Source organism: Ooceraea biroi, chromosome 10 (assembly GCF_003672135.1).
Source record: "Ooceraea biroi isolate clonal line C1 chromosome 10, Obir_v5.4, whole genome shotgun sequence".
Lineage (NCBI taxonomy): Eukaryota > Metazoa > Arthropoda > Insecta > Hymenoptera > Formicidae > Ooceraea > Ooceraea biroi.
In genome coordinates, this window is record NC_039515.1 from 1683569 (window position 1) to 1706670 (window position 23102).

At 39.3% G+C, this 23102-nt stretch overlaps 5 protein-coding genes across 7 annotated transcripts; 2 read left to right on the forward strand and 3 right to left on the reverse strand.

The window, feature by feature from the left end:
- Positions 1-401: 401 nt before the first annotated feature.
- LOC105274739 (muscle-specific protein 20) lies at positions 402-2159 on the reverse strand. The gene is made up of 4 exons (XM_011331105.2): positions 2020-2159; positions 1464-1675; positions 1267-1387; positions 402-1078 (listed from the first exon to the last, which is right to left on the reverse strand). Exons 1-4 carry the CDS (start codon positions 2047-2049, stop codon positions 887-889), a joined length of 555 nt encoding a protein of 184 aa, XP_011329407.1. The 5' UTR covers positions 2050-2159; the 3' UTR covers positions 402-886.
- A 1113-nt stretch (positions 2160-3272) lies between these two features.
- Positions 3273-7829, reverse strand: LOC105274740 (putative leucine-rich repeat-containing protein DDB_G0290503). 2 transcript variants are annotated; one of them, XM_011331107.1, is made up of 15 exons: positions 7761-7829; positions 7440-7680; positions 7262-7371; positions 6979-7157; positions 6713-6888; positions 6566-6620; positions 6367-6493; positions 6159-6277; positions 5966-6092; positions 5677-5819; positions 5475-5586; positions 5101-5403; positions 4577-5014; positions 4333-4437; positions 3273-4031 (listed from the first exon to the last, which is right to left on the reverse strand). In XM_011331107.1, exons 2-15 carry the CDS (start codon positions 7447-7449, stop codon positions 3942-3944), a joined length of 2094 nt encoding a protein of 697 aa, XP_011329409.1. In that variant the 5' UTR covers positions 7450-7680; positions 7761-7829; the 3' UTR covers positions 3273-3941. The 2 variants fall into 2 exon arrangements, with proteins under 2 accessions (XP_011329409.1, XP_011329408.1); XM_011331106.3 differs by lacking the exon at positions 7761-7829 and having other exon boundaries at positions 7440-7747.
- Positions 7830-7896: 67 nt separating this feature from the next.
- LOC105274741 (anaphase-promoting complex subunit 7) lies at positions 7897-10425 on the forward strand. Its single transcript, XM_011331108.3, has 4 exons — positions 7897-9004; positions 9080-9494; positions 9562-9836; positions 9916-10425. The coding sequence occupies exons 1-4, from the start codon at positions 8199-8201 to the stop codon at positions 10136-10138; spliced, it is 1719 nt and encodes a 572-aa protein (XP_011329410.2). The 5' UTR covers positions 7897-8198; the 3' UTR covers positions 10139-10425.
- Positions 10426-12971: 2546 nt separating this feature from the next.
- On the forward strand, positions 12972-18284 carry LOC105274743 (cationic amino acid transporter 4). 2 transcript variants are annotated; one of them, XM_011331110.2, is made up of 9 exons: positions 12972-13076; positions 13449-13598; positions 14081-14329; positions 14520-14855; positions 15079-15325; positions 15744-16143; positions 16229-16451; positions 16560-16721; positions 16825-18284. In XM_011331110.2, exons 2-9 carry the CDS (start codon positions 13457-13459, stop codon positions 17007-17009), a joined length of 1944 nt encoding a protein of 647 aa, XP_011329412.2. In that variant the 5' UTR covers positions 12972-13076; positions 13449-13456; the 3' UTR covers positions 17010-18284. The 2 variants fall into 2 exon arrangements, with proteins under 2 accessions (XP_011329412.2, XP_011329411.2); XM_011331109.3 differs by having other exon boundaries at positions 12976-13076; positions 13428-13598.
- A 1206-nt stretch (positions 18285-19490) lies between these two features.
- On the reverse strand, positions 19491-23051 carry LOC105274744 (acetyl-coenzyme A transporter 1). The gene is made up of 8 exons (XM_011331111.3): positions 22345-23051; positions 21491-21780; positions 21254-21408; positions 20976-21169; positions 20706-20890; positions 20486-20603; positions 20176-20391; positions 19491-20039 (listed from the first exon to the last, which is right to left on the reverse strand). The coding sequence occupies exons 1-8, from the start codon at positions 22549-22551 to the stop codon at positions 19860-19862; spliced, it is 1545 nt and encodes a 514-aa protein (XP_011329413.1). The 5' UTR covers positions 22552-23051; the 3' UTR covers positions 19491-19859.
- Between the last annotated feature and the right edge of the window lie 51 nt (positions 23052-23102).

Sequence of the window (23102 nt, forward strand, 5' to 3'; positions counted from 1 at the left end):
TGGACCGCCGCGCGTTGCCTCTAATGGCGCGACTGGCTTCGGTAAATAAGTTGCAACAAACAACAAAGTTATCGTTGCACATCGCTATTTCGATCCAGAGATACACGTCAATGAAAACGTTGCTGAGGCACGTTAAACTTTCCGCTCGAGCAGCATTAAATCAGATTTTTCGGATATCAATAGAACAAGTCCCACGCGCCGTTTGACTTGGCACAGTTTCAACGCGTTGCACGCAATTTGCATCCTGCCGCGTTTTATTTTCGACGTCTCCAGCGCGAAGCGCGCCGCCGCCTTCGTACTCTTAAATGGCGATACTAATGACTGGAAAAAGATCGGTGGATTAATCAATCAAATTAATTTCAGGGACACTTTCTTATTTCTAGAGAAGGAATTTCTAGTTATTACGGATGGATAGAACTTACTTTATTCTTCGAGTCTTTTAGTTAACAATTATTTTGTTGCTTCGGAGCGCGCATCTATCATCGGCGCAGTACATTTTTCGAGAGCGAAATCTCAAGACGTGGAGAGATAAGAGCGTTGATCAAATAACGATGGTATCTCGCATAATTATAAAAATCGATTTATCACTGTAAGCATGATTATTATAACACAGTGACGAGTTTCTTGATTAAATATAAACAGATTAAAGAGTTTATTGTGATGCCACATGTGCCACCGGCGGCTATCTTTATGAAATAAGATTAAGAAGGCGTTATCAATAAATAGCAGCTATTTATCGTTTAATTACAAAAGTAAAGTAAAGTAAAGTAAAATACATATACGCATATTTATATACATACAAAAGTACGTGGATTTTAGCTCTAAAGAATGGAAACGAGGGTGAGGGGAGGCGGCTGCGCTGATATGTTTTAGTCCATCGATCATTTTACTTTCCAAGGAGGATTTTGCGAGTGGCACCGATACTCTGTCCGGCCTGAGTCGCGCCCTTGTTCGAACCCGCCTGAAGACCGATCACCGATTCGCCGGCTCGTAATTGTTCCTCCGTGAAGTCACGTTTGCATTCCTCTGATGGTTTCGGTCCTAGGTAAGGGCCCTTCCATTCGGCATGCTTGTACGTCTAAACAGACGGAAACAGCAGAATATAATTAACGATATTACGACATTCTTTACTGTAGAAAAGTGAATAAAGCACAAAGAGAGTAATGTAAGTAATGATAATGATGTTTTGATTACAATTTTTTTGCTGTAGACAATGCTGTACGAAAATGGACAGAGATTAATACGGAAATTATTAACGAAACTTACCGTTCTACCGAGCGCGAACAAGGTGGTGACTACTTGCGCCATGTCTTTCTTCTCCCACAAGTCCACCGTTTGGAAAACGTCGACATCATCCACCCCGTAATCCTTTAGAGCCTTTTGGAACCTATACCGCGTTTGATGTTGTGATGTTGTAATTCACAAATAATACGAGAATCGTTGTCGTTTCTACTACTACTTACATATTAATATTCTCCATCATCTTGAACTGTCCACCGCTGCTGTTGACCTTTGGTACCGATCCGGGAGACAGTTTGTTCATCAGATGGCACAAAACCTGACCATCCTTGAGCACATCGTCGAACGATTCACCGGCAGGGAACTTCTTGCCGAGGATCGACTCGATCCATTCCTGCGCCTCCTTCTCTTGCTCCGGATTGCGTTTTGCCGCAATCTGTGAAAAGACATGCGGTTTGCCTTAAAATATTTTATTACCATAATTTTTTGAAAAATGAGAAATTTTCCACATACACACAAGAGTGTATGAATGGTGATTTTCCAAAGGATTAATGAAATTCTGCGACTTTAAATATCTCAAAACGACTAAAAATTTTTTGGATTTACAATTTACACTTTGTGTGAAAATATTTTTTCATTTTGTTTTAATAAGATGAAAAGTTCTTTCTTGTATCAGAAAATCCAAGGAATGTGGAAAACCTCCGGAAACGGATCACTGGGCGACGCTCATGACCGTAAACGGATACGGACAGTTACACCACACGATTGTGAAATATGTACCTTAGCGCGCACTTGACGTTCTAGAGCCATCCTTACGATATTTTTGAAAAGACTGAAGTGCCTCGGTTCCTAGTCGCGGCTTTTTATACGTTCGTGAGGACCACGCAACCACCGCAGCCAAGTCGGGGGCGAAATCTGTCCAACAACGTAAGAGGGTTGTATACAGGGTGTCCTATGCTGCTTTCTGACTGGAAAGTACCTTTCGCGGGGCAAACGTGCAGTCAAGGATATTTCATTATCATATCCATGGATTTCTACGTATCCTCAAAACTTCCTCTGTATCCTGTCCTCTTTTTTCGCTCATCTAATAATAAGCAGGAAGTTGAAATATTTTTTCTCCATGCTGCATGGTCGACGAGACACCCTATATAAGCGACACACAAGCGTGCGTGATTCCACACGTTTCGGTATTCTAATATTAGCAGCTTATTCAGTTAAACGAGAAATATAGGTTTTCCGAAATCGCAGAGAGACGCAGCTGCTGTGGAAATTGGACAGCTTGTGTGGCAATGATTATAGCATCTGGTAAATAAGTCGAAACAAGATTTGCATGTGCAAATGCGTATGTGTGTGTGTCTGCGTTGGCCTCTTATTATAGCGCGCCAATGTGGAAAAGCGACAATTAAGGACTTGGACGCCGTCGCAAATTCTTGCTATTAAATTATTAAACCTTCTAGAACAATTTTAACACAAAAATATAATAGTAATTTAATATTCTCTTTTTGCTGACGAGTTCCAGTTACGAATCCGCGCAGATGAGGCAGTTAATCATTTGAGACTTTCTTCCACCCTGCGACCCTGACCCAACGTAAACAATATTGGATGCGCACGTTACAACTGATTTGAATGGATCCTTGTTGAGAGACAGAAATGTCAGATCAAGGACCGTCCGATTCGTTTGAGTAGAATAACTCTCGCATTGTCCCAGTCTGATTACAGTGAGTATTCCAACACGCGACGTATCATGTGTACGCAACGTGGTCGAGGTCCTGACTCAGAAAGAAAAATGGAAAAAAATACGTCTGCCCTCGCGGAAAGTGGGACGTGCTACTTTTAAATAGTTCTCTGTCATATGGCTCGGGTTATTATTGCACGATCCAGATGTTGCTGATACTACCTCGTGCGAACGTGAGATACAGAGAGAGGCGAAAAGAATTGTACACATCCTGTGTGAAAACAAGCATCTGAAAATCTGAACACCAGTATAATATATATTAAACTTAACTACTTAAGGATTAAAAAACTCAAAAGGATTCAGAGAAACTGAAATAATTTAGTTACACAAATATTTCTCCCAAAGAAAAATACAAATTATTGTACATAATGTAGAAAAGATTGCCGGATGTACGAGATTGTATGGTAAGTTTTGCGAACAAAAACGTAAAGTATACGAAATCTTCCCGACTCGTGGAGAGATCCGAACAGTTCCATTATCGCGTTGCGTAATTTCAGTTTCGCGTGTCGATTTAAAGGAGATCATTTATTGGCTGGATAGCAGGCCGCTGAATCACGTTTAAATTTAAGTTCTGCGTGCTTCCACCAGCTACAACCTCGTCTTCTCCGTGTCGAAGGTGCGTGGGCGTCTTTTTGAAAGCGCGACGATGACTCGTATTCCGTATCTGCAATCTTACCCTAAATGTATCTACCCTCTCGTATGCTAATGATTCACGTTCACATCGAGTGGATAATCTCATATTGATAATTTCTCGATGTGCATTATATTTTCCAAATTAATGATCTACTAAATGAATTCTGAACGAAAACAAAAAGGAATGATGTTGAGGAATATGATACGATACGGAGAAAATAAAAAAGAATAAAAATAAGTAAGAAAGAAAGAGAAAGAAATTAAAGATTTATCTCTGAACGAGTTGCACCCGAATCAGCGGCGTTTCTCGACGATTCTCTCTCTCTAAATTTCTTTAAAAATTCTGTCGCCGCTTGTAGTAGGTATGCTGAACGGGACGCGACTTGAAGAACTTCCTTCCGACTGACGTAATTTCCGCTTCTTGCTGAGCAAAGCAGAAACATAAAAAAGTTAATGAAACGTTTCTATTTAGTTATCTTAGCTCGATATCTCGGCTAATGACAAGTGAATGGGAGGATGAATAAGATTATATATTAAAAACTCGTACATTCGCGCGTGCTCACTTTCACTTATTTCGATAATCTCCGTCGACTCTCACATGCGAGGAAACGCCATTATCCTATTATTCTCCCTTACTTACGTTTTACTTTTAACGCGATTCTTTTCCTTTCCCATTCAGTTTTCATGCTACATACATTTTTCTAATAGTGCATAAACATCCGTACCTCCTTCTGACTTTCCCTTTCTGTCGAGGAGCGATTCAGCGGCTGCGACGGCGGTTGCTTATCGTCCTCGTCGTCGTCGTCGCTAACATCCACGGATGTGGAGACCTAAAAGTGACATTCGAGGAATCGGCATAATTCATAAGCGCGGATTCACATATCCTTCCCTCGTCGGTAATTTCGTATTCCGTGAAACATCTGATAATCTATAATTACTGCGATCGCACGCGCGTCAGCATCCACTTACGTTGCACTGTCCGGCCTCGGTTATTTCCGTGATGTCAGGATCAAAACGGATTCCATACTTGCGCTTCGCGTTCTTCTTCTGTTGGCTCTTCGACTGTGTTATCGGTTGTTTCTCTTCCTTTGTGAGGTTATCCTTGAGCTGCTTCCGGTCCTCGATAGATCTCATCTGAAGCGCTTCTGTAGTTTCGCGCAACCTCCCTTGCAGCTCCTCATTACGTGTCACGAGCAACTCGTGATTGTTCCTCAAGTTGCTGTTATCCGCTCTTACTTCCGTTAACGTCATGTTCAGCACGTTGTTTTCTTTCCTGATGTCATTGTTCATCTCGTTCAGATGATCTATCGTTTTTTTCAACTCTACCAGCTGTGTTTCATGATTGTTCTTCAAGGCTGACACCTCTTTGTACTTGGCTTGCATGTTTTCATACAAGATCTCAGCACTCTGGATAAATACAGAAGGATCATATTTGATCTTGCATGTATGAGAAGAGATTTTTATCTTAATATATAAGTTCACTCATACACTACCTTAATCCGCGTATTCTCTCGCTTTAGAACTTCTTCCTTTTCCCTCTGAAGAGTCTTCAATTGCTGTTGTAATTTAATACTGTCCAGTTCACTCGTAGTATTTATTCTATCTAGAGTCTTTTGCATCTCGTCATTTTGCTCCTGTGCAAATTGCAGCTCCTTCTGCGTGTTGTTTAGTTTAGTCTCGAGATTCTTAGCATAGTCCATTTCGTTGGTTAATTTTTTCTCTATTCTGTTCACGTCATTGATGAGGTTCGACTCTCTTTGTTTTATCGCATTCATTATCGCTTCCAAGTTTTGAATCTGGAAGATAATATTTTGTTATAACAAAGTTCCTTTTCATATTGATGAAAAAGGTTACATATATAACGTACTCTTTCTGACTTTGCATTTAATTCCTTCTCGTACATATTTTGCTTATCCATCGATGCCTCGCATTTATTGTACATCTCGTTGTTATTCTCTTTCATTACTTCAATCTGATTTCTATTACAACACAAATTAAAATTTAGTAAACGTTTAATAAGATAAAAAAGATACTTTTAATTTTGATAAAAATCTAACATAAGTACTTACTTATACGTGGAATTTTCATCCTGAAGTTTTGAAAGAAGCACATCCTTTTGCGCCATTAGTTCTGCAGTATTGCTCTTGTTTTGTTCCAACACTTTTAATTGTGATTGTAAACTTTCGTATGCTGATAGCAATTGTTGTTGTTTCTGAATAAAAATTAAATTAAAATATTCTATTAGAGATGTTTGTGTAGTTTTAACTAATAAAAAATAAAAGATAAATAAGATTTAATTATAATTCTTATGATTATAATTTAAAGAAACTGAAAAATCTAGAATTTTGTTCAATGTACTTCGACAAGTATCTTTTTTTCTCCGGCGTGCGCATTCGCTGTTGCATTTTTCTGGGAACAAAATTCGCGCTCGGTATCCTCCAGTTGCTTTCGCAATTTGGTTTGCTCCGTCAGGGTCTCTCGCATTCTGAAAAATATTCAGTTGATATTATCACTCATACGATTTATTACGCTCGAGGCCGATGATACTTACTTCTCTTCTTGAATTTGTAATTTGTTTTCCAGTTGTGCGGCCAATTTCGCAACGTCACATTTTTCTTTCTCGACCGTCTGCAGACGTGATTCATATTCTTGTAGCAAACGTTGTTGCTCCTGTCAGAAAAGTTCCACCAGTTGAAATACAATAAATCTACGACGGAAGAACTATAGAATTTCATTGAAAGACATTTGAGATGACAAACTTTGACAAGCTTCAGCTTTTCCTGAGCATGTGTGTTGGCCAATTCGTTCTTCTGCAATTGTAGCTCGTACTCGGAATTTTCCAGTTGTTTTCGCAATTTATCTTCCTCTACTGTTGCCTCTTGTAGTCTAATCCGAAAAATCATTCTCGATAACATATCGCCATTTGTTTATAATTTATTTACAACGTATGAAGATTACCTCTCTTCCAGGAACAACGATTTATTTCTCAAATGCGCGATTTGATTCTCCTGATCTGCGATTACAAAATTAATCTTTTAATTAAATCAATCTTTACAGCTACGTTTAAAATCAAGATTTTAACGGCTTAGGTATGCAAGAGCGTGCCTTTCATTTTTTCATTGTTCGCCTGAAGTTTCTGGATGGTCTCTTGTTGCTTCAGAATCACGTTGTCATATAAGGAGGATAAATTAGCGTGATGCTGTTGGAAGCTGGCAAGAGTCTCACTGATGTAATTGAAATATTCCGCGATGGTCTCGATGGATTCCCAAGTGCCATTCAGTCTACCGTGCCAAAAGAGAAGGAACGTCATAGCAGGATACACGAGAGATACTTAATCATTAAAAAAGATAAAAGGAAACAACGAGGATTACTTCGTCTGAATCTCCTCCTTGTTGCGTACTTCCGCTTCCAAGCAGGAGGAAAGGGATGCCTCCACTTCCTGGCTCTCTTTTAGCTTCCGTTTCAGGTTTTGGATGATCTGTTCCTGGTGTTGCAGGGCTTGCTGCTTGTTGGGCTCCTGTGTGCTTGGATTCTCGGGTGCTTGCTGCATCTATGAGTGTTCATGTATAAAAACTCCGTTCCAGAATTAAATTAAAAGAAAAAATGAAGAATAAAGCAAGATTCCACGGCGGTTTACAATGGTAGAAGAGATACCTCTTCTGTTTGGTGCAATGAGATATTGCTTCCCGTTCGCTTCATCCACTGTACGATCAGCGTATCGATGAACTTGCCGCTCTGCGTGCCCGCGCACGGCTTTTCGGAGTCTGTAATATTCGCATCAAGTTATAATGCAAATGTGCGAAATCACGCGAAATTATAAGACAAAACTTACCTTCTTGCATAATTTTTTAGGCACTCTTAGTATAAAAATCGTACATTCGATTGTATCATCAGCTCTATCTCGTTCTACGTGAAGCCTCGTATTGTTGCAAACTGAAGAAATTGATTGAAACAACTTCAGATCGATCGTTCGACAAGTAGTAAACAAACTGTTTACTCTGCAATTGTGCGCAATTGCTCTGATCGCAATGTTACCGTACGTATATAGAATGTTACGCTGAAATTTACGGCTTCTAGAATATAATTATTATTAGACGTTAGATATTTCGCACTTTGTAAGTTATATTCTGAAAAATATAAGAGAGATATACACTTTTTAATTTCGTCGTATTTTACGCGCTCGGACGTACCGTAACGCTTTCTACCGGTCCTCGTGTGAACTAATGCAAACACTCGTGCGTGCATCAATCACTTGCAATTACTCCGAAGTATCAAAACGATCTTTTAGGTTATATTTACTGCATGGTGTTCCATTTAAAATAATACTTTTCAGTGAATACTTTCGAGAGATGCAGTCGTTAGTGTTCGCGTCGCCTGTGCTTGTGTAAGAAAATGTTAGAAAATGAGAAAAATGTTTTAATGAAAAATTTAGAAGTGATAAAATTCGTAAAACTCTTAAGCTTTTACAGCCTGAGATTTTGAGAGATCTGAAGATCTGATTGAGGAATCTTGAGAAACTGAATTTTTGTTTAGATATTATTATCGCAGAGTTAAAAACTCGTTAGTGCTCTGAAGTCTGTGAATATTAATCATGTCAGGGTTGTTCGAGCAAATCAAGCAGCTCTACGATCAGGCGCTCTACTCCAATGTGATTTCTCTGACGAATCTAGTACTTTCCCTCAGCGAGCATAATGCTGACATGCTACCTGGCTATAGCAAATTTCATGTATATGTTTATTACGCGGATGCTCACTTTCATTTGGGCAAATATCGCAGGGCAGAGACCCTCTACAAGAAGGCTCTACAGTTCCGCAAGTGCCTACTCAAGTCTAAAGGCACGGGAAAGCCACTGTTGGATGGGCAAAAGGATCTACCATCGGATGTTAATATCAAATATCAGATCCACTTGTGCCTGGTGAAATCCAAGAATCCACAGGAGGCATTACAAGTCTTACAGAGTATTCCTGGTAAGCAGCGTACTGCCAAGGTGAATATGGCACTGGCTAAGATGTTCCAGGAGCAAGGAATGGAGAGGTCTGCCATCACCACGTACAAGGAAGTCCTTCGAGAGTGCCCACTGGCATTGGAAGCGGCTGAAGGTCTCCTGTCTTTAGGAGTAAAGGGCGTCGAGGTGAACTCTCTGATCGTCAGCTCAGTCTCTGGCTCGCTGAACTTGGAATGGCTCAACACGTGGATCAAAGCTCATGCTCATATTCACAATAGGGAGTACACTCATGCTGTGACCTCGCTGCGCACGTTGGACAATGTCGTCTTGCTGAGGGATAATTTCAATCTGTTGACTATCATGGGCGAATGCTACTATTATGCTGGCGATGACAAGAACGCCCTGATGTGTCTCAGGCGAGCCCGAGTTATTGAACCAGATATAACAAAGGGGTAAGTGCATCGACATTATTCAAAGTTTTGCCAAGAGATATCTGTTGATATCTATTGTTCTTTACTTCTTCGTAGAGTGGATGTTTACGCTGCAGTCCTGTACAAGTTGCATCACATCAAGGAGTTGGAGCGACTAGTACCGGCAATCACCACGAACAACGAATGTACCGGCGAGATTTACGTGGCGATGGCGTACTCGTTATATGCTGCCCGAAAGTTTAGTAGAGCGAATAGCCTGACTGCCCAGGCGTTGAATCTGAATCCCAATGACATAGAAGCCACCATATTGCGCGGCAACATACTCATCGAGCAGAAGAAGTACCAGGATGCGTTGTTCTTCTTCAGGCATGCGGTACAGTTGAAACCCTACAGATACGAGCCGCATAAAGGCTTGGTAGACTGTCTCGTTGGAATGCACAGGTTGCGAGAGGCTTTGAATATTGCCAGCAGTTCCTGTAAACAACTTGGGCACACCGCCAGAGTTTTAACAGTGAGTCTTAAAGTCTGAAAGAAAAGTTGAGAAAAAAGCACGTAACATTTTGCATTTCTTTTCGCAGCTGTACGCATCCGTGTTGATGAAGGATCCTGTATCGGTGGGCAAGGCTAAGAATCTGCTCGAGAAGGCACTGTCCCAAGACGAAGTCTACTTAGCCGCAGTGTACCTACTCGCGGAGATATATGAGCAGGAAATGAACCTGGAGGCGGCCATTGAATTGCTCGAGAGGCAGGTGGAGATCCATTCCACCTGCAAGCTCCATCAGACTTTGGGAGACTTGTGGGCGAGAGTGCACAACGAGGAAAAGGCTCTAGATCATTACGCCATAGCCTTGAAGTACATTTTTCTCTATTTTTCTGATCGTTGATTCACACATGATTCATCCAGGTAAAGTACATTTATTTTTTATTTTCAGTTTGGACCCAAGCAACAGGCGGGCTCTAGAGGGAATGCACAGGTTGGACAATTCTTCCAGCAAGTTGGACTCTGCTTACTACATGACTGTCGGTGAGGAACAAGCGGATACGACCTACGATGTTGGTGACGGCTTACCGGACACGGACAACGACGAGGCACCCGAAGAGAGCGAGACCGAAGCCATTTGGTCGGACATGGACTTGGAGGCCAATAGTCAATAGTTCGTCACTGGATAGGAATATAATAATAAATGGAAGTCGCTGGATCTTTTAGCTTCTAGTTAACGAACAATTCCAATCTCTTGGAAAAAGAACGTTGCAGGCATTCAGCGTGAAATGGAACGAGACTAGTGTCTGTGATTCGATAAATTCGGTGGAATGCAATGAATTGTACGCTTTTCTTTTTTTATTTATGGAAGATAATAAGATTTGTTTCTCACAGTTGTGCTTTGTAATATTGTCATTACGCAAACGAAACCCAGAATTTATAAAACTGTTTGTTGGACAAATGTTCTTTTTCCCTTTCATACCTTTACATGTAAGAAATTCCGACGAGGATCCTTTATTAGAATTTATCGGAACTACTTTTTCAAATTTCTGTCAGCCTATATAGGGAATGACAATTCCACTTTTCGCCATCATATCTCAAAAAATTTAGTTTAAAAAAACTCTGCTACGAGCCTTCATTGTCTTGGCATAAATTTTTATCTATTACTTACTATTCACTGGATCAAACAAATTTTTATTTTCAAATGACACGATTCAACAATCAGCTCTAAATGTTGAAAAGAAGAAAGAATAAAAGGAAGAAAAGTGACATAAGAATTAAGAATCATCAATGAGTATATAATTGTACATTCATGGCAGTGACGCTCTTTTCACACATGCGTATTGTATGAGCATTCTGAAGTATTATAAAGTTCATGAAGCGAGGTCCTATCGTACAATATTGAACAACCTCCTTATCTTGCGAATGCGCATTTCGCTGTATCAGGTATAGAATCGGAAGAGTTGCACTATTATATACAGGGTGGTCCACTTAAATCGATCATCTTAGATATTTCACTTGTTTTTGATGATACGAAAAAATGTCTAAGGAAAAAGTTGCACCGTTCGAAGGGGCTATCATGATGACAGAACAAAAATTTTTTCAAGGCTATTTTTTTCGGAGATTCAAAGGTCAAGATAATTTTTTTAAATGGAACTACATATTTTTGTTTGCGCAATTTTATAGCCAACATCGAGAGGAGTTCAGCGACCTATGACAACATGACCTTTAAATGATCTTGAACGCGGGAAACAGAAAAATCAAACTTTATGCTCTTCAACACAAAAATTTATTTAAGGAGGTGTTCGAAATGATGTCCTCCGACTTCAATACATTTTCTAAGGCTCCATGGACGTTCTACTCATCGAAGCCACCTTAAATTTTCGACGGTCCAATAGTTCATATTTCTTCTATTTACTTGTCCATGGTTAGTGAACATTGATTCATCGGTAAACACTCTCATGTTCTGGAATTCAATGGAATGTAAGATTGAAATAATTCCATACATGTATTGCGTGCGTGTGTGTATGTGTATGTAAATATTTATGATCGTGAAATGCTTTCGCAGTTCAGTTCATTTCCTGAGCTTCTCGATATCAGAGTTTAAATATGACTGATTATAGGAAAGAGGAAAGAATAGAAATGCTTCTTATTTACGGTGAAAGCGGAAGAAGCTCTACAGAGGCGCAGAGAATGTACGGCCAAAGATACCCTGAAAAGCGTTTACCGTCTCGCGCTGCTTTTGACCGTCTTATTAAAACATTTCGTGAAACTGGAAGTGTTTGTTCACGTAAGAAAATGCGACCTCGTTTGCAAACTAATGAACCAGCAGAAGTTACTGTTTTGGCTGCAGTGGCAAATAATCCACATATCAGTTCTCGACAAATACAAAGAAATACTGGTATTTCCAAGACAAGTGTTTTACGCATTCTTAAACGCCACTCATTTCATCCATATCACATTGCATTGCATCAAGAACTTCATGGAAATGATTTTATTAATCGAATAGAATTTTGTCAATGGGCGCTACAACAGTTGGAGGTCAATGAATTCTTCTTCAACGGAATATTGTTTACCGATGAATCAACTTTCACTAACCATGGACAAGTAAATAGAAGAAATATGCACTATTGGTCCGTTGAAAATCCAAGGTGGCTTCGACAAGTAGAACGTCAACGTCCATGGAGTCTTAATGTATGGTGTAGTGTTTTACACAATCGAATCATTGGCCCTTTCTTTATTGATGGTACATTAAATGGTCAAAAATATGCTGATTTTTTGTCCCAACAATTACCAAACTTATTGGAAGAGGTGCCGTTAGAAACTCGTTTACAAATGTGATATCAGCATGGTGGTTGTCCGGCTCATAACGCACGTGTTGCACGTACAGTTTTACACGAAATGTTTCCGGAACACTGGATAGGAAGAGGAGGACATATCAGTTGGCCAGCACGTTCTCCTGATTTGAATCCTTTAGACTTTTTTGTGGGGAGTGTTAAAGAACACTGTTTACAATGATGTACCAACTACACAAGAGAACATAAAGAGAGCGCATTTTGAATGCATGTACTAATATAAATTCAGAAATGATAGAAAGAGTAAGAGTATCATTTGTGCATCGTATTAGAAAATGTATTAAAGTCGGAGGACATCATTTCGAACACCTCCTTAAATAAATTTTTGTGTTGAAGAGCATAAAGTTTGATTTTTCTGTTTCCCGCGTTCAAGATCATTTAAAGGTCATGTTGTCATAGGTCGCTGAACTCCTCTCGATGTTGGCTATAAAATTGCGCAAACAAAATTATGTAGTTCCATTTAAAAAAAGTATCTTGACCTTTGAATCTCCGAAAAAAATAGCCTTGAAAAAATTTTTGTTCTGTCATCATGATAGCCCCTTCGAACGGTGCAACTTTTTCCTTAGACATTTTTTCGTATCATCAAAAACAAGTGAAATATCTAAGATGATCGATTTAAGTGGACCACCCTGTATATGTATGGTACGACGCTTCGTCGGCGTCCGTCGGTCCGTCGCGATTGCGTCGTCGCAGTCGCACGCAGTCGTACATAGGTGATTTCATCGTCGAGTATTTGTGCAATTATAACGGCTACGCCGTAAGTATGCTTTGTACATCTCGATACGTGCCTGAATTAACCGAGAATTGGTTTATCGAACGTTCGCGGCAAAAATATGATTGATGTTTCGCAAACTCGCCATCACCACCTGTCATCGTCATGACATATCGTGTCGGAACACCGTGAACGCACAAAACACCATATGCCGATCTTTGTTCGTCGATCTTTAATTTCACAAGCGTTTACTGCACCGTACTCGATCGTCAAATTGAGATTCTTACTTAGAGATGAAAAATATTTGATTGTCATTTAACACGATAATGAAAACTCGATGAAAATAATTATCTTTCGAGCGAACACGGTAATATTTATCGCTTGACTCGTCGGTAGCCGGAGCTTGAAATTCCACAGAATTCATCATGCCGTCGGCTCGAAGGATGATCCTGGGCCACGTTGTGTCCGGTTTGTACGGCAAGATGAGTCGTCGGAAAAAGTTGGACGGTGATATGCTCGAAACTCCGATGAAGAGATGTCTTTCCACCTTCGACATCACGTTGCTCGGTAAGTGTCTTCCTGTTGTGTGTTTAACTGTGATCTGAATAAGAAAAGATATATTAAAACAGAAAACTTAAAGAAACAGTCATGTAAAATTACAGATTATTTAGTAGTAAAATAAAAGATTATTTTTTCATGTTAGTAGTGATACGTCAGTACAATCCTGGTTACACTGACGCATTATGTTAATAACCACAATAATTGTATAACGATAGAGAATTCACACGCGCGCATTATCGGTGCGGTCAGTGATAAATGTGATAACATGATATTACAGCCTTGGCCGTCGAAATAAAAGTTATTCCACATTTAGATAACGGTTGCAGTCCATTAAGGATAATTGCACTCGTGCACATTAGATTTATTCTTTTTATATTCTATAATATGCATAACATTAATTTATATGTAATACTAATTTCTGCATGCTTTCTTAGAAGTTAATTAAATTCTATTACCATGTAATTATACACGTGTGAATCTGACTGCAGGCGTTGGTCATATGGTTGGTGCCGGAATTTACGTGTTGACGGGAACGGTTGCACGCGACACGGCTGGACCCGGTGTAATCTTTAGCTTTCTCATAGCTGGTTTAGCTTCCATATTGGCGGCACTCTGTTATGCCGAGCTTGCTGCCCGAGTGCCGAAAGCGGGCAGCGCGTACGTCTACACGTATTTCACCATCGGCGAATTCTGGGCTTTCAGTATAGGATGGAATCTCATCTTGGAGCACGCATTCGGTACAAAACCCGTATTCTTTATCCAAAGAATTTGTCAAACCTAAAGAGAAAGAAAAACAAACAAAATTAAATCGAATTATTAAATTAAGTCACTATTTCTAATTAAATTAAATCAAGTATTAATTCTTTTACTCATTTCGAGGATTTTATATAGAGATTATACAGAGATTGTATCTGTCACGTTAATCAGGCGCAGCATCCGTGGCGAGGGCTTGGAGCGGCTACGTGGACTCGTTAGCAGGCGGTGCGATTAGTAATTACACGCGCGGCGTCATAGGTACATACGGCATAGGAGAGCCTCTGGAAGTTGTCCCGGATTTTCTAGCGGGCGGATTATGCTTGGTTTATACCATGCTCATGGGATTAGGGGTGAAATCCTCAACGGCGGTGAACTCGCTGTTGACCATGATCAACTTGGCAGTGATGGGACTAGTCATCTCTTTGGGGATCTATTACGCGGATATTGCAAACTGGAGCAGCCAGAACGGCGGTCTTTTACCATATGGTTTCAGCGGCGTGATCGCCGGTGAGTTATTTTACCTGAAGTGTCGCTAGAAAACGCGATGACCGTAAAACACGCGTGAATCACATTGATCCGCGAGTCCAAGAAATTGAGAAAACAAATTTGAATTTATGGTTAATCGTCGATGAAAATGCAATACCATTTATTCCATTTCATATAACATATTGCACGTATATGTCGATTGAAGTTAAAGAGATAAAGATAAAAATTCTGGCGCGTCATTCAGGTGCAGCAACGTGTTTTTACGCCTACGTCGGCTTCGATTCGATCGCGACCGCCGGTGAAGAGGCTCGCGATCCAGCACGAAGCATCCCGCTGGCGATGATATTCTCCATGGCGATAGTGACTATCGGATATATGTTGGTCAGCGGTGCCCTGACACTGGTCGTGCCGTACTGGGCGGTCAATCCTACCGCAGCGCTTCCGGAAGCCTTCTCGTCCAGGGGAATCCCGTGGGCTAAATATGTGATAAGGTGAATGAGCATATCTGTTTCTCTGTGTTGCATTTCTTAATACATTAATACCGTTAAGTTAACAATGATATTTTCCGAGAAAAAATTACGGTAAGATGTATGTAAAAGCTAAAAATACCATGGCTATTGTTTATTTCATCCTTAAATGCATATGCATATGCGTTTAACATGACTCTAATGAGGGATGCGACCCCACGATCGACCAAATCGATATTCTACGAGTTAATAATATTGTAACGCACATACGAGCAATCCTCACTCTCTCGAAAGTTCATAGCTTCATTACCGATGGCATTTTGATGGAGAAAAAAATAGCAGCAGGAGTAAAAAAACAGTAATAGATAATTTCTGATCAAGAAACCAATTAAAAATTAGATTTAAAGTAGCCTCGGCAGTTACTTGAGCCTCGTGTTCGCAGTGTGGGTGCCCTTTGCGGAATGACGACGACGCTTTTCGGATCCCTGTTCTCTCTACCGAGGACGATGTACGCTATGGCGAACGACGGCCTGTTATTCGCCATCTTCGGTCGCATCAACGAGCGAACGCAAGTGCCCATGTGCAACCTCGTCATAAGTGGACTGTTCAGTGCCTTAATCGCATTACTGTTCGACCTGCAGCATCTGATCGAGTTCATGTCGATCGGAATTCTGCTCGCGTACACTGTGGTAGCAATTGGCGTCATCCTGCTGAGGTATATGCCCGACACACAACCGTCTGATCAAATCAGCTGCAGTACACCGAGCAGCAGTTTGTCCTCACCACCGACGGAGGAAGCGGATTCCAGCAATTACAGCAGCATTACATCCGGCAAGTCCAAAGTGAGCATACTGAATAGTTTTCCGTGTAGAATTACGAAACTTTAATCGCGCGCACGCATTGCTTGATTTTCTCTTATTTTTTCAGTTGCTGCGCGAAGGGACTGGAAAATTCAAGCCACGATACGCCTGGATGGAAGAGTGGCTGCAGGATTACGATACGAAATACATCATAACTACTTGCCTGTTTATCTATCTGATGACTTTCACTTTCCTCAGCTGTTTCCTGTCGATAATATTTGAGATAGCAGTCCCGTTAACGAAGACCGATTACTTCTTTGCAGCATGCTATCTTCCATTACCCATCGCAAGTAAGTACACATTTTTTAATGTTTTCCGATTTCGTTCGGCGTGGTACAATCGCCACTCGCTATACGTTTCACTGAATGTGTTTAAATACTTGTTACTTGTATATCTAGGTCTTTTCGTTATCGCCGCCCTTAAACAAAATCCGCCCACTGGAAAGTTTCAAGTTCCGCTGGTGCCCTTGATCCCGGCATTAAGCATTCTCTTCAACATTAATCTGCTATTGCATTTGTCTTTAATAACTTGGATACGATTTGTTGTATGGATGGTAGTCGGTAGGTTGATGTATTGTATATTATTCACGTGCATGCAAGAAGATAGATGTTGTAATTTGGGATCATCAATATCTAATTTCGTCTCTTCTTGACTCTTTTTCAGGGGTGATAATTTACTTTCTATACGGCATCCATTACAGTAAAGAGGCTACTAATATTCCAAATTCGTATTCCGTTTTAATGGCAACTTCAGAAGCCGAGAAAGGCACAAAGTGGGGCTCGACGTTGCGGGTTAGTCAAAAGAGCGACAAAGCACCTATCTTAGACGATAAAGAACTCGTTCACTAGAATTCCGTATTTTTATCGACTGTTTTTCCATTCATTATTCCACTCATTAGTGGAGCCGCGGAAATCGCTTGAATTTTAAAACCGAAACAAAGTTCAACAACGAAGCATGCTTGAATGCGAAATAATGTAGGCAATGATACAAAAGAACAGAACAAAATATTTCCAAGTACTTTTAATAGTTTTTAACTTTTAATTTTAATATGATTGACGAACATGTAATGCATTTGGCTACTTAGATGCATACTGCGACGTGTCAATGCCTCATATATAAGATTGATTTTTTATTCCACTTTTGTTAATTGTTCTACATTTATTTCTATTTCAACGGCTCCACTTTACATGTTATATGTAATTCGAAGTTTAAATATGGAATATATTTTGTAAATACCGATCTAACAAAACCTAACGCAAGATGCAACTTACTCTTTTCTCGAAGATTGTCCGATAAAACACTTCTTGGTACTTAACGTCTTCTAGTCCGACTAATTATGACTCGAATAATTTTAAGTTTATTGAATATTTTGATATCGGTCTTATTTCTAAAAGCGATCAACGAAGCACATTACCGTTCTTCCTTTCTTAGGTAATTACTGTTATCACGTAGTCATATAATTAAATGATTTATTTTATAAATTACTGCGTTGAAGATTGTGCTACGTAGTACTTAATGATCTTTGAAACAAATTAATTTAGTAATTTATAAGAAGCTCATCTATCATATGTTTTATTACGCACAAATTAATGAATCGATGGGAGTTTATCACATCTCTTATTTCGAATGATGTTTTATTTTAGTGTAAGTATCGATTGGCCTTGGGAACGAATAGATCTATCATAGAAATTAAAAAAATGATACCTGAATTCAGATCTCGACAATAGACTTGCTTGCATCACGGCAGTCTTTAAGATTAAGATAGTAGCTAACGAATCTCTTAAATATGCATTAAGCGTTCCAATTTACCAATCGATTTACAAAACGAATAAAAATGGCGAAGGATAATCAGAATATGATGTACTTCGCGAGGAAAGACTTGCTCGTATACCAAAAATACATTGCATTTATATATATAAGTTATTATTTGTGTGATATTTATATGATTATTGGCTGTACTATTGATTTGTGCGTATTATATACGCATGTATTATACATAATGAGTATAATCATGTATGGAAAGTATTTATACAATATATATATATATAATATCGATGTGTTAACGATAGATTCAAAATGCTACAGAGAAATGTATTTAAATAATGAATAGTTTACAAAACGCAGATTGAATTTATTTATTTAGAAGGAGAGACACATTTATATCCTTTTAATATAATGGCGAATGGACAAACGAAAAAAGCAACGCAAATTTTCGGAATAATTTTCGGATGTATCGTGCTGTAATTAGACACGATACGTCTTTCGAAGAAAATAAACGATTAGAAGAGTCCACTTATTTCTATACGAAAGCTTGTCCAATGAACCTGCTTCCTCGATTAATAAAAATTAATACAGTTTCTCCGTATGTAAAGCACGTATGTAAAGTAGCCGCGCGATCGAACGTTCAAATTCGTCGCAGCGGTGCCAAGTCCAATAACACACCCGCGCAATCGATTCCTCATTGCGGCGGTATGCAACATCGTTCACGTGCAGCACATCGTACATTACGATGTCCACGCAAATAACTTGTGTCTATCCACAGCTAGATATCTAAACCCGTAAAACCGTAACTATACCTGATTATTCATTTTCATATAGTTAGTTATTCATATTATTCAGGTAACGCGACTCGTTATCGCGATCGACCGTATTCGTTTTCCGTTCGAACGTTACCGCTCACTTCTTATATTCACGCCGGGAAGATGCAAAAAAACACAAAACTGAATAAAACACATACACCAATTCCAACTTTTGTTTTATATGAAAAACTTTTATTAACATCCTGCGTTTTAAATATTCGTCAGTTTTTTTTACACGCACGTAAATACTTTCGGATATATTTACGATATAAACTGCAAACGTGCGCGTCGCACGTGTCACATATGTTGATATCGCTTTTACAAAACTTCTATGAAACATCTGTAAAGTATAGTACAGTTCTGTGCAAGATTAATATTATTATATATTATTCGTAACAACACATGTTAATTTTCCAGAAAAGTAACGGATCATGAGTTCATACATACATAAAACAATACCGTCTAAATAGTGTATAATATAACGCTCTGTAAAAAAATAGCATACTTTGTCTCGTAATCATTTAGAGAAATGTTTTTTTCACTCATCGATTGATTGACAAATAAATATATAAGTATTATAAATATGTACTGTGTATACATATATATATATATATATATATATATATATATATATATCTCTATATACATACAAGGAAGGAAAAATATGTATTATATCATACACATTACATATAATACATATTTCTTTATCTATATTAAATAATATACACTAGTAAATTTATATTTTTTTAAATATATGTAGAATATGTTAATATTAATTAATTAAAAGTAAAACCAAATCAGAGAAATGAGGAGAAACGTTAGAAGTCGTTTTATTATTCACGGAATGATCAGCTGAGATTATATCGCGTTCTTTTAACGGGAAAATCTTCATATTCTATAACAGATAACATATTATTCTCTCCGAGGTAAATGGACAGTTATATCGATTCACCTCGTGCACATCATAAAACTGGAACACTTCGTAAACGTGCAGGAAAATGATGCATGCACATTGCCCCACATGAACGTGATACATGTATATGCATCAGCGCGTCGATTTCCTAATGGATTTACAGGTACCGCAAAGCGTTAACGGGCTCATAACACTGTGCTGATATGTTACCTGTTGTTACGAGAGAGCACGATTTTCCAAGCGGACATCGGTTGCGCCTGTAATATATTAATTTTTCTACGCCCCCACCTGAGCCAGGAGAATCCTATGATTAAGCAGAGAATCGTCTCTATGTAGTAACCGTCGAGCTGCATAACGCAGACGCCGTTATCGGTTTTCGTACAAAGCTGAAAACGCAATAGACATTGTTTTTTATCGACAAACCTATTTAATCTTTATAATGTGATATAGAATTATAATTATAAAAAAACCAGAATAGACAAGGATAGAAAAAGAGAAATATGGAAAGACAGCGAGACAAACCTCTTTCTCGGTAATTGTGCTACAATCATTCGCGTGATCGGTACTGCATTGTCTAAACGTCAACGGATCGACGAACCAAAGCGCGGCCGTGGCGGGCCAGTTCCCGCCGAGATTACACAGGGTATTGAGCAACGTCATGTAAGTGCCGCCAACGGTCGGATCACTCACTTTTGCGAAGAAAGCCATCGATGCCACGAACATACTACTTACAGAAATCTAAAGCAAACAAGGAGCATTGTATAGATTCAAGAATAAATCTTGTGAGGACGGATAAAATTTCTGTCACGCTCGAGCCTCGCACGGTATTTACCTGATGTATAAAATAAAGACCTATCAGCACGAGCACGTAGTAAGCGGGCACGTGTCCGTCGATTACAACGAACGGCGTAACCCAGACCAAAAACGCCGCTATCAGGCCGAAGGCGAGCCTGTATGAGAATTTATTCGTAAATTAAATAACAGAGATATATTTACTCATAACTGCGTAATCAAATATTATATCAATGAATTAGATCAATATCAATTATTACCTATAGGGCATGGCCTTCATGTAAACGTTCATGGGTCTAGGACCAGCGGTGTACTTCGAGATAATTAACGGCAAAATGATCTGCAACGGTATCATCGGTACGGCCAGGAAAGCGAGCTTCTCTTTCGGGAAACCAGCTTCTATGAGCTTTAAACTGGTTACAGCGTCGCAGGCCGAAAATCCGATCTGCGATATAACAAACGCAATGAATACAAGACCATACGTTGCAATACGTTTACAAATTCACTTTCGCAATTCATTCGCATCGAACCTTCGCAGTTAGGAGGAAGATGATCGTAGTCTTTATGGCAGGCAATTTAACTATGTCCGACAGCAGCTTGTATGCATGTTTAATATCCATGTTTAACTCTTCGCCTTTCGGAGTCCTGCCCTTGTCTTCGTGTTTAAACAATGCTACGAACGTCGTCGTGATAACAAACATCCAGCCCCAAAAGTATAAAAATCCTACAGACAAAACGTGCTTGTTATGATCCGAATAAATCTCTTATGATTTACAGATAACAATCTTGAGTAGCAGTATCTTCTTACCAGGTAAAGTTAATATGCCTTCGTCGGAAGGGGTTGATCTCAAGTAGCTGTTACAAAATTCGGCAGATTCCAACGAAATGAACAAGACGTAGCCGATAAAATAACCGGCCGTTTGGCCGACACTGTTACAAGTCGATGCATACCCGACGTTGCACCTTAATGAACGAATCATAATTAGATAAATTGTACAGAAGCATTGGTCACGTGTACAAGCTTGCACATATGACGAGAGGGTACCGTTTAAGCATCGTGAGCGCCCATCCGTCTACCACGATGTCCTGGGTTGCAGCGAGCACGTTCAAAGCGAAAAATAACACAGTCAGCATTTCGATATTGGGCTCTTCGTGCTTCTTGCCCAACCAGTGATCGACATAATTCGATAGGAGAAGCATAAACATGCCCATTAAGTACTGAGTGGGAATCAACCAAGTTTTCCTCCTCCCGAATCTTTTGGAGAAGATAGAATCTACTATGGGCGCCCAAAGGAGCTTTAACGAGAACGGCCATTGTACGAAACTGAATTCAGCCTGCGTCAACAAGAATATGTAAATGCATTAATTTCCTGTTCAGTCTTTCTTAACTTAAGTCTGAAGTAGGAACTGCTCAAAGTTAAAGCTAACTAAATTAATATTAAATTTGTTAAACTGATACAATCAAGTACACATGCATCTAATTTTAATGTTAATTTTAATTTTTATTGAAAATGTATTTCTATATCGATTATATTAGCATAAAATTTTATTTGATTAAATAATATATTTATATAATCTTATTAAACAACTAGATAAGCTACAGAGTTTATGAATCAAATTAATAAGATTGCATAATTGTAAAGTATCAGTAAAAGTGTAGCAATTTTGTGCATTGTATTGGCAACATTACTAATACACTGCCACCTTGCAACAAAATATTTCTGCAATCTTTCCACAGTGTATGGGTATGAATTTCCGTATTAAAGACATTAAAAATAATGTTAATCAAAAGATTTTATCAACATATTGGAGAAATATCGGAAAATTTAATACTACTAAAATCTCGGAAATCGATTTAATCAGGTATTCGAATATAATTACATAAATATTGTTACGTACTTGTTGCCGATACGAAACCTTTCCGTTCTGTAACAAAATAGGAATCGAGCCACACAATCCCAGCGGGATTCCTTGTAGCAAATACAAGAAGAACAGGATCGCGATGTTTTTCTCGTCGCCCCGCAAATCGGAGGACTCCTGGACGCTGTTCGCGTCGACGGTGCCATCCTCCAAGGAATGATCCTCCTTTTCTAATTTCCTCCTCATATTGTTGCCCCTGCGAGCCAGTTAACGATGAATATTCACTCGCGCCACGTCTACACTCTACACTGTTGCTAAACGGTGATTTTCAAGGTTATCGCCGATCGTTAGGCACTCGCATTTAGGTTAGAATCACCGCTGGACACTACACATCGCGATCGAATACTGATACGCGCGACTGCGGGACGCATCGACGATTACGATCTCAATTACCATGCATAAATATGCGATTTATGTTATTCCGTGCGAAATGTCACTGACGTGATCATCGTAGACATAACCTTTCGCAGCTGTCAACGAGATGGAACAGCAAACAAAATACTCGGCGGCGATTTATAACTTAGCTTTCTTCTTCCCACTTTCCGCTCACATCGTCGTTTTGGAACTATAAGAAAAGTAATCACTTTAAGTACGAAAATTGCGAGCACAGATCTCAAACACTGTCGTGTTGCCACGTTGTTTCTTATTAGGACACGTCAGTTATACTTTGTTATTTTATTCGCAACGTCACGTGCGTGAAGATGTTTTATATGTAGACTGGTGTGACGACTGGAGCG